The sequence below is a fragment of the Oncorhynchus clarkii genome, chromosome 17 (assembly GCF_045791955.1).
Source record: "Oncorhynchus clarkii lewisi isolate Uvic-CL-2024 chromosome 17, UVic_Ocla_1.0, whole genome shotgun sequence".
In the NCBI taxonomy this organism is placed as follows: domain Eukaryota; kingdom Metazoa; phylum Chordata; class Actinopteri; order Salmoniformes; family Salmonidae; genus Oncorhynchus; species Oncorhynchus clarkii.
Window position 1 is genome coordinate 22,948,645 of NC_092163.1, and position 16,422 is coordinate 22,965,066.

The window sequence follows — 16,422 nt, forward strand, 5'->3', positions numbered from 1 at the left end:
AAAAAGTGTTTTTCTTTCAAAAACAAGTACATTTCTAAGTGACTCCAAACTTTTGAACAGTAGTGTGTGTGTGTGTGTGTATGTATATATACACTGCTCAAAAAAATAAAGGGAACACTTAAACAACACAATGTAACTCCAAGTCAATCACACTTCTGTGAAATCAAACTGTCCACTTAGGAAGCAACACTGATTGACAGTACATTTCACATGCTGTTGTGCAAATAGAATAGACAACAGGTATAAATTATAGGCAATTAGCAAGACACCCCCAATAAAGGAGTGGTTCTGCAGGTGGGGACCACAGACCACTTCTCAGTTCCTATGCTTCCTGGCTGATGTTTTGGTCACTTTTGAATGCTGGCGGTGCTTTCACTCTAGTGGTAGCATGAGACGGAGTCTACAACCCACACAAGTGGCTCAGGTAGTGCAGCTCATCCAGGATGGCACATCAATGCGAGCTGTGGCAAGAAGGTGCTGTGCTCTTCACAGATGAAAGCAGGTTCACACTGAGCATGTGACAGTCTGGAGACGCAGTGGAGAACGTTCTGCTGCCTGCAACATCCTCCAGCAGGACCGGTTTGGTGGTGGGTCAGTCATGGTGTGGGGTGGCATTTCTTTGGGGGGCCGCACAGCCCTCCATGTGCTCGCTAGAGGTAGCCTGACTGCCATTAGGTACCGAGATGAGATCCTCAGACCCCTTGTGAGACCATATGCTGGTGCAGTTGGCCCTGGGTTCCTCCTAATGCAAGACAATGCTAGACCTCATGTGGCTGGAGTGTGTCAGCAGTTCCTGCAAGAGGCATTGATGCTATGGACTGGCCCACCCGTTCCCCAGACCTGAATCCAATTGAGCACATCTGGGACATCATGTCTCGCTCCATCCACCAACGCCACGTTGCACCACAGACTGTCCAGGAGTTGGCGGATGCTTTAGTCCAGGTCTGGGAGGAGATCCCTCAGGAGACCATCCGCCACCTCATCAAGAGCATGCTCAGGCGTTGTAGGGAGGTCATACAGGCACGTGGAGGCCACACACTCTATTGAGCCTAATTTTGACTTGTTTTAAGGACATTACATCAAAGTTGGATCAGCCTGTAGTGTGGTTTTCCACTTTAATTTTGAGTGTGACTCCAAATCCAGACCTCCATGTGTTGATAAATTTGATTTCCATTGATAATTTGTGTGATTTTGTTGTTAGCACATTCAACTATGTAAAGAAAAAAGTATTTAATAAGATCTAGGATTCAGATCTAGGATGTGTTATTTTAGTGTTCCCTTTATTTTTTTTTAGCAGTATATATATATATATATTTTTTTTTAAGTTTTTATTAGTTCCACATGGCTCCAGGATCCAGATCTGAAAATTCTATTTCGAAAGGAATATAATGATATTTCTTCCAAATCATGAATTATTCAAAAGGTTCATATGGGTGATGCTTGTGGACACTGGTGGCCCATCTGGGTCTAATAAGATATGGTGACAGTGTGCTACACTTGAGAACACCTGCTTCCAGCCAGCCAGGCATCCCTTTTGCTAGATCCTTTAGCGAGCCGTTTTGAATAATGGCCTGACCTATAAAAAAGGCACATCTGCTACTATGCAGATTCCCAATTGTGCCTAATATGTGATCCCTGTACAAGTTTTACCCATAATTCAATACAACAAATGACTGCATGGCACTTATCAAACACTGTGGCACTGATTATTTTGTCAAGAACATACTATGGGCGGTCTCTTTAAGACATTTTCTGTCCGCAAAACAGCACTGAACCTTACAAAAAAATACCTTGATACTCACAAACGTTGTCGCTGGAATTAAATGACACTGTTGAGTCCATTTTGTTTTTCCAACATCCTACATTTATTAAAAAAGCAAACCTTTTGTCCCATCGTTAACAAAACACCTTACAAAGAAAGAAAGGCATACAAAAACAACAGGCTGTCTTCTAGCAGCATCCAAACGTTGGACTTCCCAGAAATAACCCTTTATATGTATATAGTATTTATATCTCATCTCTTGCCAACTATACAGATATTGCCAATAAGGAGCCGTTAATCTTTTTTAGTGCAGAAAAGAACAAAATACTCAATATTAAAATAAACAATTTGGAGGGTAAATTTAAATAAGAGTGTTAAATACAAGACACTTTCTCTGAAGTACTGTACAAAGACCATCAAACACATTTTGGCATTGAAAATACATAATTCATACACTTGGCGGTACCTTGTGTACCTGCAAGTGTTCGGGGTCAACTGCATAAGAATACTTTTCTCTGTGGCAAAAATAAAAAGGTAATAATATCATGGTAGACATCATTAGTGAGAGTAGTTGACAAGGTGTGGGGTTGGAAAAGGACGAGGTACTACAACAACAGAAAAGACTACAGTATCCATACACCACTGGTTAAAGTCAGGCACATTTTTGTTCCTGCAAAATAAACACTTCCAAGAAATCCAATACAACCGCAATCTCGACAACACCACAATCAGTGCTAACCATTAATAACAGTTTTGTGACTATCACCATATTTATTGCTAGGACAATTTCTATTTTTTTTGTTGAAAACAGTGGAGTACTCTACAAAACTTACTAAAGATTAGCTTTTTTTTTTATACAAGAACCTTATAACACCTTAGTTATTTCGGTTGTTTTATAATACATTAAAAGTCAAGGTAAAGTTGAGTCAGTTTATTTGGGTGAACTTCTTTTCATTGTTGTTTACTGAGGGAGCTGATACATTTTACATTTGCCTTATTCGGCAAAAGAATATAGATTTCACATAAGTTACATTCATTTGTTTTAAATTCACATGTTCCTTCCTATAAGCAAATAGCCAAAAACATGAGGTCTGATACATTCTTCCCTTCCTCCCCTTTATCTAAACCTTCTATAAATGTATCCCTTTACCCTCCCCCTGGCCCCTTGGTATATTTACACTAATTCATGTTGTTGTTTTGATTTTAAAACAACGCTACTAGCATTAGCACGCTAACTCGAAACTTCTCGTTCTCATGCGATGGCTATTCACTTTGAATCACTGCAGACATCGTCCCTCTTGACATGCCACTGGCTCAGGTAATGTGGAGTTAACGGCCATGTTGCAGTGTGTCAGTGTGTGTATGTGTCAGTGTTTTTTGTCTTCCTTTTTTCTCAGGGCTTCTTGTTGTCGACCGAGTGTAGGAACCATTCACTGAACCTCCTGAGCTGAGCGGCTGCCGTTTGGCTCTCCTCGTGCAGACGCATGTTGTCCTGACGCAAGTGCTGGACCTGCTCCTGCAACATGGCCTTGTCCTCTTGCTCCTGTGGTGAGGGAACACACACACACACACACACACACACACACACACACACACACACACACACACACACACACAGGTTATTACGCAACCTGGCATGACGGCATTGGCTTTTACATATGATCACCATCTGGCACAGAGGACAACATTTATCTTCATTATGACATAATTGTCTGGTTGTACACTGGTTTTCTGAATGAGAAGACATATAACCAGATTACAACCAACTGTCCTCTGTTACAACCAGGTAAAGTTGTATATTATATGACGACGTCAACACATCATGGGAAAGCAATCCTATTCTGGTCGTTTATCAGGTCCGATAAAGACATATTTTTCTGGTTGCTGACAAAACGTCCTTTTTGCCTGCCGGGGTGTATGATTTACAAAATACACCAACAGAGAAGTGTACATTTTAGAACAGATAAATTGTATAGACCATTCTAGTACACCATAGTAGTATGCTGATTCATGTGTTAGCTGCACATTACTTTGGATAAAATTAATTTGCTAAAAATGACCATGTTATTATTCTTACATATGGTAAGTGGTTCACTGGACATGATGTGCTTCGGGGAGCTGACTTTACCTTTCTGAGGTCGAACTGAAGCTGTCTGAGGATCTCTTCCAGTTGGAGGACTTTGCCCGTGAGCAGAGCAGGAGAGCCATCCCTGTATAGAGATAGAGAGACCAGCTTCTTTAAGTTTTGCAAGTCTAAAGAGCAGTCTTCTAGAAATTGACCTCTTCGTCGTGTTTGCGATGATATATGCTTTTATTAAGCTCTTACACTATAAGGGCATTATCATAATGTTCACAGTTTCCCCATATTACACCAACCTCAGAGTGAAAAAAAAAGCACACACACACACCTACACACCTACCTTTAGAGGAAGATGAACAAAGTTTCGGCATTCATGCTACAGTCAGTGCATTCAGTCAGTAAGTAGTGTTAAACATACGTATATGTAAGACCTTCAATAACTAAATTCCCTTCTCTGCTAAGTCAAGCTCCTTTAACTGTCTGCCCCACCCAAAGGCGCAGTACACCTACCCTGCCTTCAGAGCGGCGGCCTCGGACGCAGCCACCCTCCGACTCAGCTCATGGGAGAGCTCCATGGCTTGCTGGGCCTGCTCCACGTCCAACATGGAGCAGAGTGAACCCTGGTCCGATGCTAAAGAAACACACGCAAACAATACTGTTAAAGCTGCAATATGTAACTTTTGGTCGGTAGATCTGTTCTATGTGCTCTATTTCTATGCGTCCCATTCTTGAGTTTTGTTTTTTTGCGACATTTACTTTGTTTTTGTACACCAGCTTCAAACACAACATGAGTTACATTTCATATAAGGAAATGAATCAATGGATTTCACATCTCTGGGAATAGAGATATGCATCTGTTGGTCACAGACACCTTAAAAAAAAAGGCGGGGGCGTGGATCAGAAAACCAGTGGGACCACCATTTGGTGGGACCACCATTTGCCTAGTGATGATTTGATTGTGTTGATTGTGGCCTGTGGAATGTTGTCCCACTCTTCTTCTTCTTCTTCAATAGCTGTGCGAAGTTGCTGGATATTGTCGGGAACTAGAACATGCGATCCAGAGCATCCCAAACATGTCTGGTGAGTATGCAAGCCATGAAAGAACTGGGACATTTTCAGCATCCAGGGATTGTGTACAGATCCTTGCGACATGGGACTGTGCATTATCATGGTGAAACATGAGGTGATGGTGGCGGATGAATGGCATGACAATGGGCCTCAGGATCTTGTCACGGTATCTCTGTGTATTCAAATTGCCATTGATAAAATGCAATTGTGTTGGTTGTCCATAGCTTATGCCTGCCCATACCATAGCCCCACTGTCACCATTGGGCACTCTGTTCACAACGTTGATATCAGTAAACCGCTATACAAATTGTCTGCGGTTGTGAGGCTGGTTGGACGTACTGCCAAATTCTCTAAAACGACATTGGATGTGGCTTATGGTACAGAAATGAACATTCTATTCTCTGGCAACAGCTCTGGTGTACATTCCTGAAGTCCGCATGCCAATTGCATGCTCCCTCAAAACGTGTGGCATTTTAGAGTGGCATTTTATTGACCCCCAGCACAAGGTGCACTTGTGTAATATTCATGCTGTATAATCAGTTTCTTGATATGCCACACCTATCAGGCAGATGGATTATCTTGGCAAAGGAGAAATGCTCACTAACAGGGATATAAACCAATTTTAGCACAAATGTTGAGAGAACTTTTGTGCATATGGAACATTTCTGGGATCTTTTATTTCAGCTCATGAAAGATGGTACAATGATTCTCTACACTACACTTGCTTGTTTTGTCACAAACTGAAATTAAGCGAACTATTAGAATTTTAGCAACCAGGAAATGGCGGAGCGATTTCTGCATAGTGCATCTTTAAATACCATGACACACATATCGACTTTAAGAATGTCCATAACTGCATCGAAATGTCATATTAGAAGAGGAGAGCAGTTTAGTCAGGCGTTTTAATGCTTGGCTGGAACAAAAGTAAGCAGGAGAAAACATCACAATAGAAGAAGTGGTTGAGGTAACACTAGGCAGAAGCACTAGGCAGCTAGTAGAAGAAGGTGGTGGTGGTAGAAGTACAATGGTAGTGGTAGTTGCTGTAGTGTGACAGAAGCATTAGCTGCTGTAGTAGTAGCTCTGGTAGCACAGAAATGCTAGTAGAAGCCCTAATTGGATTTGGCTTCATACTAAATAAAAGTGCAGGAGTTATAGAGGTAATAGCAAAAGCACCAATGGCAGTAAAGGTGAAAGAAGCTCTAATGGCAGTAACTAACTAGAGTAGTAGTAAAAGTCAAGTAATTCCAGTGAAGAGGAAAACATTTATATATATTTTTTAAAAGAGTAGAGAGCTGTGTTGAGCAAAATGTCATGTCACCTAGTGAGTCTTTCTGACTGTCTTTATCACACAGACGACTGGCATCCTTGTCGAGCTCCAGACCTGAAAACACGAGAGGAGACAGCACATCTCTCAGATACAGTTCAGCTACCCACACGGTGTTTAGTCCACTTTCAGTGCAAATAAGCTACAGTAGTGCTTAAATGCTCCAAAAGCAATGTTTAAAGGAAAGGCACATTCTGGTACAGCCCTTTTAAGCAGTCCATTCTTGCAACCATGGAGGTGGAGAGCATGATTAATAGGGAGCGATGGAGAGCAGAATGGATCCTGTTGAGGTGCTATGGTTAGCTCCACCATCCCTAAACCTTTGCCAGTGTCTATTCTTAAAGCAGTAATTATGGCGTGACAATTCTGTGCAAAACTATTTTCCCCCTTTGTAATTTTCGCTACTTTTGCATATTTTTTCATACTGAACGTTATCAGATCTTTAAAAAAAAACTAATATTAAATAAAGGTTCAAGATGTGATAACATTCAGTATCAACGATATGCAAAAATAGGGAAATCAAAAAGGGGGTAAATACATTTTCACGGCACTGTATATAACAATTGGATCCACTCTCTCGGTGGGTGAGGAGGGTCGCACATGCAGGAGGCGGGTTAAATATGAGAGCAAACTGGATTTCACACAGTTAAGGCCCCACTCACAGTATAATATACAGTGCCTTCGGAATGTATTCAGACCTCTTGACTTTTCCCACATTTTGTTACGTTACAGCCTTATTCTAAAATTGATTTTAAAAATCCTCAGCAATCTACACAATAACAATGAAGCGAAAACAGGTTTTAACAAATGTATAAACAATGATTTGCATAACTATTTAGACTCTTTGCTCAATTTCGAGTCTCATAGCTCAGGTGCACCCCGTTTCCATTGATCATCCTTGAGATGTTTCTACAACTTTATTGGGAAAGGGGGATACCTAGTCAGTTGTACAACTGAATGCCTTGAACTGAAGTGTGTCTTCTGCATTTAATCCAACCCCTCTGAATCAGAGAGGTGCGGGGGGGGCTGCCTTAATCAACATCCACATCTTCGGCACCCAGGGAACAGTGGGTTAACTGCCTTGCTCAGTGGCAGAACAACTGATTTTTACCTTGTCAGCTCGTGGATTCGATCCTGCAACCTTTTGGTTACTGGCCCAAAGCTCTAACCACTATGCTATATTGGAGTGGTAAATTAAATTAATTGGACATGATTTGGAAAGGCACACACCTTTCTATATAAAGGTCAATCAGTTGATAGTGCATGCAAAAACCAAGCCATTAGGTCAAAATAATTGTCCGTAGAGCTCCGAGACAGAATTGTGCCGAGGCACAGATCTGGGGAAGGGTACCAAAACATTTCTGCAGCATTGAAGGTCCCCAAGAACACACTGGCCTCCATCATTCTTAAAATGGAAGACGTTTGGAACCACCAAGACTATTCCTAGAGCTGGTCACCCGGCCAAAGTGAGAAATCTGGGGAGAAGAGCCTGGGTCAGGGATGTGACCAAGAACCCGATGGTCACTCTGACAGAGATCCAGAGTTCCCTTGTGGAGATTAGAGAACCTTCCAGAAGGACAACCATCTCGGCAGCACTCCACCAACCAGGCCTTTACGGTAGAGTGGCCAGACAGAATCCACTCCTCAGTAAAAGGCACATGACAGCCAGCTTTGAGTTTGCCAAAAGGCACCTAAAGGACTCTCAGATTCTCTGGTCTGATGAAACCATTGAACTCTTTGGCCTGAATGCCTAACGTCATATCTGGAGGAAACCTGGCACCATCCCTACGTTGAAGCATGGTGGTGGCTGCATCATGCTGTGGCAATGTTTTTCAGCGTCAGGGCCTGGGAGTTAGTCAGGATCGAGGCAAAGATGAACGGAGCAAAGTACAGAGAGATGCTTGAAGAAAACTTGCTCCAGAGCGCTCAGGACCTTAGACTGGGGCAAAGGGACTGAATACCTATGTAAACGTCCTATTTCAGTTTTATTTATTTTTGTATAAATATGCAAACATTTCTAAAAAAAAAAGTTTTTTTTTTGTCATTATGGGGTATTGTGTGTAGATTGATGAGAGGAAAAAACTATGTAATCAATTTTAGAATAAGGCTGTAACCCAACGAAATGTGGAAAAAGTCAAGGGGTCTGAATACTTTCCGAAGGCACTGTAAGCCGGTGATTCTCAACTCCAGCTGTAAAGACCCACATGACTGAACATTTGTGTTATAGTGCAACACTAACACAATTGATTTAACTGGTCAACAACTCAAACAGCACGTGGTTAGTTGAATCAAGTGCGTTGGCACTGGGCTAGAACAAATTGATGTCCGAGTTGAGAAACTCTGGAAGCCAGTACCCTTTCTTAGTAACCGACACGGCACAGCACACTATTGTTACCTTCCAGATAAAGAGCATAGGACAATTCTGGATAAGGAAGAAAACAAGAAAAAAAACAGACTAAGCTTGTGACAAGTCAGAATAGCCTCGCAGATGTCTGAGTCGGCATCACATATCAATTTAGAAAGCCGGGGATCTTAGTGAGGAAATTGAGGTTAAGTTTCTAGCAAAAGGGCAGCACCAACCATCCCCCACTTGCGTCTGTCTTCTCAATAGCTGGACGGTGTTGAGAGGTGACGCGGATGTGGTATGTGGTGTTTGAGGACAGAAAGGAGGGAGAAGGGGAAAGGGATGGGAGCTGTTCTCTCTAAGATTGTTCCCGCTAAGGAGTGAGAAGAGGGGAGAGAGAAAAAGGGAAGTGCGAGTGAGAGGTAAGAGCGAGAGAGGGAAGAAATGAAAGTGGTGCTCACTAAAGATAAGTGTCTCACTGAAGTTGCTTCTGAGAGACAAGCGAGAGACTGAAGCTGTGAAAATCTCACCCATTATTACACATCCCTCTTTCTCCCTTTTAACAAATCACTCTCTGTTTTAATTGACAGTCTCAACATTGGCTTAACGCTGATTGAAGTAAGTCACAGGTGAAGTGATTACCATAGTGGAAAACAAAGAATACAAAGGAGGGCAATGGAGAAAGTAAAGAAGAGAGAGATCTATAACAGAGTCAGGTATTCATTTTCCTTCGGTAAAAAGACTAGCCTATATTGAGTTGGAAACAAGAAAAACATCCCATGACATTCTTTCTGTAATCAACATGGAAAACAAAGGGTCTAAGATAAATCTTGAGGTTAAGTTATCATCGATAAATATGAATCACAACTGAAGAATGAGACACGTAAGGAGAAAGGAATGTCTATTTTCGTGGCTGTTTCACTGCACTCTTGACTGTGAATGTGAACCATTTGTCCTGTTCTAGTATGCGTGGGTCTACGGAAACAGAAATAATGCTCGCTAGTTGCAACTAATGCTCACCACGCCCTTTGCCCCCGGCATGCTAATGAGGGCTAGCATGCTAGAGTTTCTGCGTGCTTAGCAACACTGCCTTGAGAACACACAGCGAGCACCACGAAACTAAACAAGCCAACTAAATGACACAACAAGCCCGGGCTAATAATGCCAGGGTCAGCACTCCCACAACTCTCCAAGCAAATTAGTTCCCCTCTCTTTTCTATGTTGTTGACTTCTATGCAAATTCAAGGCTGCTGTGCAGCCCAATGCTAGTCAATGGAGTCCCCGGCATGACCCCTCGTTGCGCAGGGTGAAAGAAATGTGGTCACCGGTTCCAACCTATCCAGTCTATAAACATCAGTTGGTCATGAAGGAAGAATTTTTAAAATAATTATAATAAATACAAAATTGGGAGTACATCACTCTGTAGCTCAGAGTGGCAGGTAGCCTAGTGGTTAGAGCATTGGGCCAGTAACCAAAAGGTTGCTAGCTGACAAGGTAAAAAAGATCTGTCGTTCTCCCCCTGAAAATGGCAGTTAACCCACTGTTCCTAGGCCGCCATTGTAAATAAGAATTTGTTCTTAACGGACTTGCCTAGTTAAATAAAGGTTACATTTAAAAACAAGTCATTCCAGGTTACCAGAAAAACACTCCCCAGCTTCCCCTGAACACAGTTGGCCGAGGTAGCGAAGCTATAATTGCCAGAGAAAGTGTGCAAGAAAGGGGTGCAATTACAGCGCGAAGTGGGTTTGAGTAATTTGGCAAAATGGTTCCTTGCTGTGCGCTCCATTGTGATAATGCTTAGTTTCTCAAGTCCCCAAATACTCTCGCTCTCCTTCCACTTCCTGCTAATTAGCACCTCGCCGTAGACAGACAGAGTACAAGGGAGACACAGACAATGGGAGAGACTGAAGATTTTGACTGGGTCAAGATGATATTGGGGATCAATTTGAATGAATGTCCAGTCGCTTTAATTGGAAGACGGACAACGAAATCACATCTGAACATTACAAGAAAATATATGTTATAATGGTCTTTTCACACATTGAATTTCACGCCAAATTAGATACCTAAATTGACCAGAGTGGGAAAAAAACATTGAATACAATTTAGACACTGAATAAAGGTCAGGAAATGTCCTATTGAGTGAACAAAAGGGTAACAGTTAACGCGCTGAAAGCCTGATGAGAACTGGGGACAAAAGATTTGACAGCACGACACCTTGGTAGCAGCAAATGTTAATCAGGTACCACTTACACCTAGCTAACATTTTTGTGTTCCCAGAGCATTTCTGGTAGGTTTAGGGAACATAGTTTCTGGTAGGTCTGGAGATAACATCCCCATAGCCTTTGTTGGTCCAGGTTTTAAGAGCTTTAAGAAAGTCCGCCCATAGGGATGTTCCTTGAATGTTGAGTTAAAACACAGATAACGTTTTCCTTTCAACATTGTTCAAACAGATCTCGCTTGAATGAAAATGGTCCAACAAAATGTGAAGATTCCCCTTCTGAAGATTCCCCTTTACATCACAACCAAATGGGTACCTGACAAAAACATTCTATACTGTTCTAGGCAATGTTAATTGTTCGCTGGGTAAGCTTTTGTGAGCATCAAAGGTCAAACAGTGAATAAGTACACAGTTTTGGTTAATGCCATGCGGGAGTATGATGAATCTAGACATTATATTACCTTCAAAAGCCCTTGCGGCATCAACAAGATGGGACCAGTCCAGGCCAGACACTGCTTCCGGGAGTGGCATCAGACTGCCATCGGCCATTTTGCAGCGGTCAGCCAGGGAGCTGTCAGAGAACCACAGCTCATCTGTAGAGATGAGACAATTCGGTTTAGATAAGTGAGCGACAGCCTCACCGATTTGGGTGAAGGGAACAGTTGGTGCTCCCTCCCTCCCTCCTTTCCCCCCCTCCCTTCTTTCCCCCTCCCCCTCTCCTCCCGCCCTCCCCCTCTCCTCCCGCCCTCCCCCCCTCCTGTCTACCGATAATGAGACATCAGTGCTCATCCATTCTCCACTTGGAACACCTGCTCCTGCTAGCAAATATACAGTTTAAATGAGATGATACTCTAAACGAATGAAAGATGGGCACTTTCCACCAAAGCGTAACACAAACATCTCACACCTTAACAGACATTTTTCAGGCATCTGCAACTCCCCTTAAGCAAATACAATCCACCCTGTTCAATTTGCGAGTCTGCCCCCCCTCCCAAAATGTGAAAAAAAAGCAAAACAATTGCAATCCTGCTTGGAAAACTGCCAAGAACACAGTTACTTTTTAAAAAACCCAATGTCACAGTCTGCTGTTGAAAGCTGATTAGAGGACGGAGACGAAGGGGGAGCTTCCCCCCGCCAGACAGACAATTAACCTGCATCTAGGGGACGCCCACAGGGGTCAGCTTTGGCGTAGATTCACACAAAACTAGGCACACAAATGTGTGCATAAAAACACACATACGCACACACAGGTAACTTAATCTCGCACACAGCTGGAGATTCATGATCCTTCATTTTGGTTTCTGAGCCCCCCCCCCCCCCCCCAGACACAGCAACCACATATTCATACACACCTCCACCCTCAAATGTGGGGGAGGGGTATTCCTTTCATAAGGACTGGATTAGCAGCCCCTTTTTCTCATTGTGAAATACAACCAGTGGATAGAATGCTTCAACAAAGAACGCAAGGAGGCCCGACAGTGAAAGGGTTAATATCGTGCCTACTCAATGAGCACACACTGGGATGTTTTTCCCAGTGGAAAATATCCAATATCTTACTGTGTTTTAAAAAAAAAGACTAAGCTTTTTAAAATAGGTTTGCATCAATTTAACACCTATGAATTCTCACCTAATACAAGACAGATGGGAAATTGAAAGTGGCATACGCTGTAGCTTTTATGATAGGTCTCGTAAAGTTCAGCTTTAGACTGGCAAGGGCGTTTGCATTTAATTGACCACAATGAGCTCACAGTTAGATATTTTTTATTTCTATGGCCCACTCCTTAATTTGAAAATCAAAATGGCTGCCCCGCCACTTTGTTCCCTATAAAGCTGAGGAATGGGGCTGGAGAAATATAAAACTGGCTGTAAATATCAGAGTGGGCCTTTAAGTACGTTTCAGGTGTAGGTGAATGCAGCTTTCCACTCAGCACCATTTGCCATGTTACTACACCTCAGGGGACTTCCATCTTTGGCAGATACATGAATGATTTCGTAACATGTGTTTCCATTCCTAATTGAACGTCCAAATCAATGAAATGTACTCCCAAGGTTTCACTAATATATAATAAGTGTAAAGCAGACTTTGGTACTTTAACACTGATTATAAGGTAAAAATGGTATTAGTTGAATCTGGTGGGTTAGAGCAGGACTGGAACAAAAGTGTATACATCCTGTAGTTCTCCAGGAGAAAGGTTGTATACATCCTGTAGTTCTCCAGGAGAAAGGTTGACCAACCCTATTCCCTCTCAACCATAGAGATACATTACAATATCTAGTACCCATCTGTTCTATTGAATTCTATGCTCACAACCGACAAGACCTAGCTAGCTAGCCAGCTAGGTGGCGTAGTCTCACTCACTCTTGTGTAGCGGCGCCCCATGGCTGTGGCCGAGGTTCATGCGAGGTGGCAGGGTGCTGTGGTAGGGCCCAGCGGCAGTGCTGAACAGGATATCGTTGGGCAGGGCCTGGTCCAGTAGAGAGCTCCGGGAGCTGACCAGGGACAGGGTTTTCCTGTGGCTGCTGCACAGGCTCTCGTCCGACAGGGTCCGGTACAGGGACCTCCTCGGGGACATGGGCAGGCCGCCAGGACCAGTCAGACTCTGTGGGAAGAGATAGAGAAAATGAGGGAGGGAAAAAGGGTGATGGAAAATTTGGAGACATTTTACATCTCGGAGGGCTGCACAACGGAAGGAGTGATTAAAGCGCCAACTGGTATGTGCTAAACTAGGAAAAAAACAGCTTGAATCTTCCATAAAATTGGCAAAACAGTAACTTCGGTGTACCACAGTGCCATAAATGAGAGCCAACAATTTCCCCTCAATTATCTGACAATAGCTTCCCTGTGCATAGTTGTTGGTATCAATGCAGGGCTTCAGATAATGATAGACAAATCTTCCATTTATTACAGGAGGCTATGTCAAGACTATAGACTATTATGTTGCTGGCAGCCATTTTCTTTCATTCCTGTGATACATTTTTCAATCAGTGAACAAAGAGGTCTGAAGAGCAGCTTGCTAGCTCCCAGATCAAATCCATTTGTGTCAACCCCTTCCCATTCCACCCTTGTTTCCTGGCCAAATTTTCTTCTTCTTCTAATTACCCAAGAGCCTTTGCATCAAGTGGTGGGCTTTTTCTCCCGACGCTAGTCACCATGGCCGGTGGCATTGAACGGGAGACGTCCAAATTAACCTTTCGATAAGCGGGGAGAATCTGTGCTAGGAAAAGGTTAGCGTGAGTCTGGCGCCTTATAACCACCCTTGGTTTTAATTTCAGTTCATTTGAAAATGGTGCCAGCCTTAATTTTTAATATCACAAGCAATCCGAATGGATTATGTCAAGCGGAGGAAGGAGCCGACTGAAGGAGGGAAGGAAATTAAAGCAAGACACTCATTGTCAGAGTGGGGAGAAACGGGGAGCACTACACTAGAGAATCATGTCAGCTCTATGTATTACATGTCTATCGGCAACGTTCCAAACATTTCCTTTCACTGAACACAGCCCAGACAGTATACGAATGAACCAGAGAGTTGGAGTGATAGTGAACTAAGTAGTGTGGAGAAAAACTTGAGGGAGCAGGGGCTCACCTTGCCACGACCCCCATCCTCGGGGGGACTGTCGGGCAGCATCATCTTCAGGAAGGCCTCTCTGGTCAGGCTGGGCTGGACCTGCTGGAGCTGGCCGTCTGCACCCAGCATGGCCCGCAGCCTGCTCCCCAGGGGAGGATGGGGGATGCAATGGAGGAGAGGGAGGGAGGGGGAGACGAAGAGGTGGAAGAGAGAAAAGAAAGTGAGATAGGGTTGAGAGAGAAAAAGGCATAAATGAAGAAAGATGGTAAGGTAGAGAATATAGTGAGAGTGAGAGTAGAGAGAAAGTGAGAGTAGAGAGAAAGTGAGAGTAGAGAGAAAGTGAGAGTAGGGAGAAATGAGGGAAGAATGAGAGAGAGGGATGATAAACAGGCAGGGAGAGGGTGTAGATGGGGGCAAAAACAAAAGGTAAGAGAGTTGCATTAGAGACGAGCTTCTAAGTTTAATTGAGGTTTCTTGTGAATTGTACAAGGGTAGGCGGAAGGAAGACTCTCCTGAACAAAGAACATGTCTAAAATAACACCCCATTCCTGGTCAAAAACAGTGCACTACATGGGGAATAGGGGGTAATTTGTGATTTGCCCACAAAAGGTGAGGTAAAGGGGGGCAGTGACACGTGTGGGAGACTGAACAGTAAGAGCAAAAACAGTAAGATCAAAAATAGAAGCATAAAGCTAACAGAAGTAAGACCAGGCAGTACATTACACAGCTCGTTGGGAAGGACAAAATAATAAACATGGTCATAAGAAAGAAGGATACTACAAGAACTACTGTAAAGGGTTATTGAAGGTTGACTCTCAACACACACACACACACACACACACACACACACACACACACACACACACACACACACACACACACACACGCACACACGGGGGAGTAATCTTTTACAATACACTGTTCGGAACCAGTCAATCACAGTTCTTCAACTGGAGGGCATGTAGTTTGGGAAGTAGCTGTTTCCAGGAAAACACACAGAGTGGGGGTGGGGTGTCACGGAAGGTACAGGTTGCGTTGTGTACAGACACCATGCAAGTGACAAAGTGGGCAGATTTATTTTACCACCCCATTTCAACCGGGCTCTGCCCAATATTTATGAAGAAATGATGCACTTAACTTAAAGAGACTTCCACACAACCAAATGGTGATTTGAATCTCAAAGAAACAGGTAAATATTATATCATCCCAATCTTACAATGTCATTTCTTAGTAAATACTATGTAAATAGAGAAATGTAAAATAAAGAGTACATAGAGGTTTATTGAACCAAACAAGGTTCCGTAAAGCTAGTGTACCTGGATCTCAGTGTTAGAGTCTTTAGTAGGAAAGACAATACGCCTTCCACTCCACTGATGTAGAAAACCCCAAGTGAAAAAAAAGAGGGAAATAATGGTCATGTACATTGAGATGTAAACAAAAGTTGTACATGGCTGATATGCAAGCATATAGCTGTCAAAATGTCTATGCTACTTAGGAAGAAAATACCTCGACATACCTCAAATGACATTGGCCTTATAAAGCAGACTATGTAATAAACCTGTTACTTTTGTGTTAAACGTTTCTGTACAGGGGTAAGTACACTAACTACTTGTTCTTGCATACCTAGTGCAAACTAATTACACAGTTACCTTGGAATAAGGCCGATGTGAAGTGCGGATGAAAATTCTGCTCTACTCTTGTTATCCTCCACCAACCATAACAATTACAATGAAACCTGTCATGCCATGATATAATATAACAGCAAAAGAATGTCCATGAATGCTACTCCTACACTATATACACAAAACTATGTAGATACCACTTCAAGTTAGTGGATTCAGCTATTTCAGCGGCACCCGTTGCTGACAGGTTTATATAATTTGAGCACACAGCCATGCAATCTCCATAGACAAACAGTGGCAGTAAATTGGCTTTACTGAAGAGCTCAGTGATTTTCAACCTGGAACCATCATAAGATGCCACCTTTCCAACAAGTCAGTTTGTCAAATTTCGACACTGCTAGGAGCTGCCCCGGTCAATTGTAAGTGCTGTTATTG

General features: G+C 42.9%; 1 protein-coding gene across 4 annotated transcripts in view; it reads right to left on the reverse strand.

Annotated features, from left to right (window-relative positions):
• Positions 1 to 1,841: 1,841 nt before the first annotated feature.
• Positions 1,842 to 16,422, reverse strand: part of LOC139370550 (signal-induced proliferation-associated 1-like protein 2) — a 103,788-nt gene continuing 89,207 nt past the window's right edge. The window contains exons 15-22 of one of the 4 annotated variants that reach the window (XM_071110114.1): positions 15,682 to 15,735; positions 14,384 to 14,504; positions 13,159 to 13,399; positions 11,261 to 11,392; positions 6,229 to 6,291; positions 4,353 to 4,473; positions 3,891 to 3,972; positions 1,842 to 3,305 (exon numbers count right to left, since the gene is read on the reverse strand). In XM_071110114.1, the coding sequence (XP_070966215.1) occupies positions 3,156 to 3,305; positions 3,891 to 3,972; positions 4,353 to 4,473; positions 6,229 to 6,291; positions 11,261 to 11,392; positions 13,159 to 13,399; positions 14,384 to 14,504; positions 15,682 to 15,735 (964 nt within the window). In that variant the 3' untranslated portion in view covers positions 1,842 to 3,155. The remainder of the gene's footprint in view (positions 3,306 to 3,890; positions 3,973 to 4,352; positions 4,474 to 6,228; positions 6,292 to 11,260; positions 11,393 to 13,158; positions 13,400 to 14,383; positions 14,505 to 15,681; positions 15,736 to 16,422) is intronic. The other 3 variants (XM_071110115.1, XM_071110116.1, XM_071110117.1) reach the window with 3 other exon arrangements.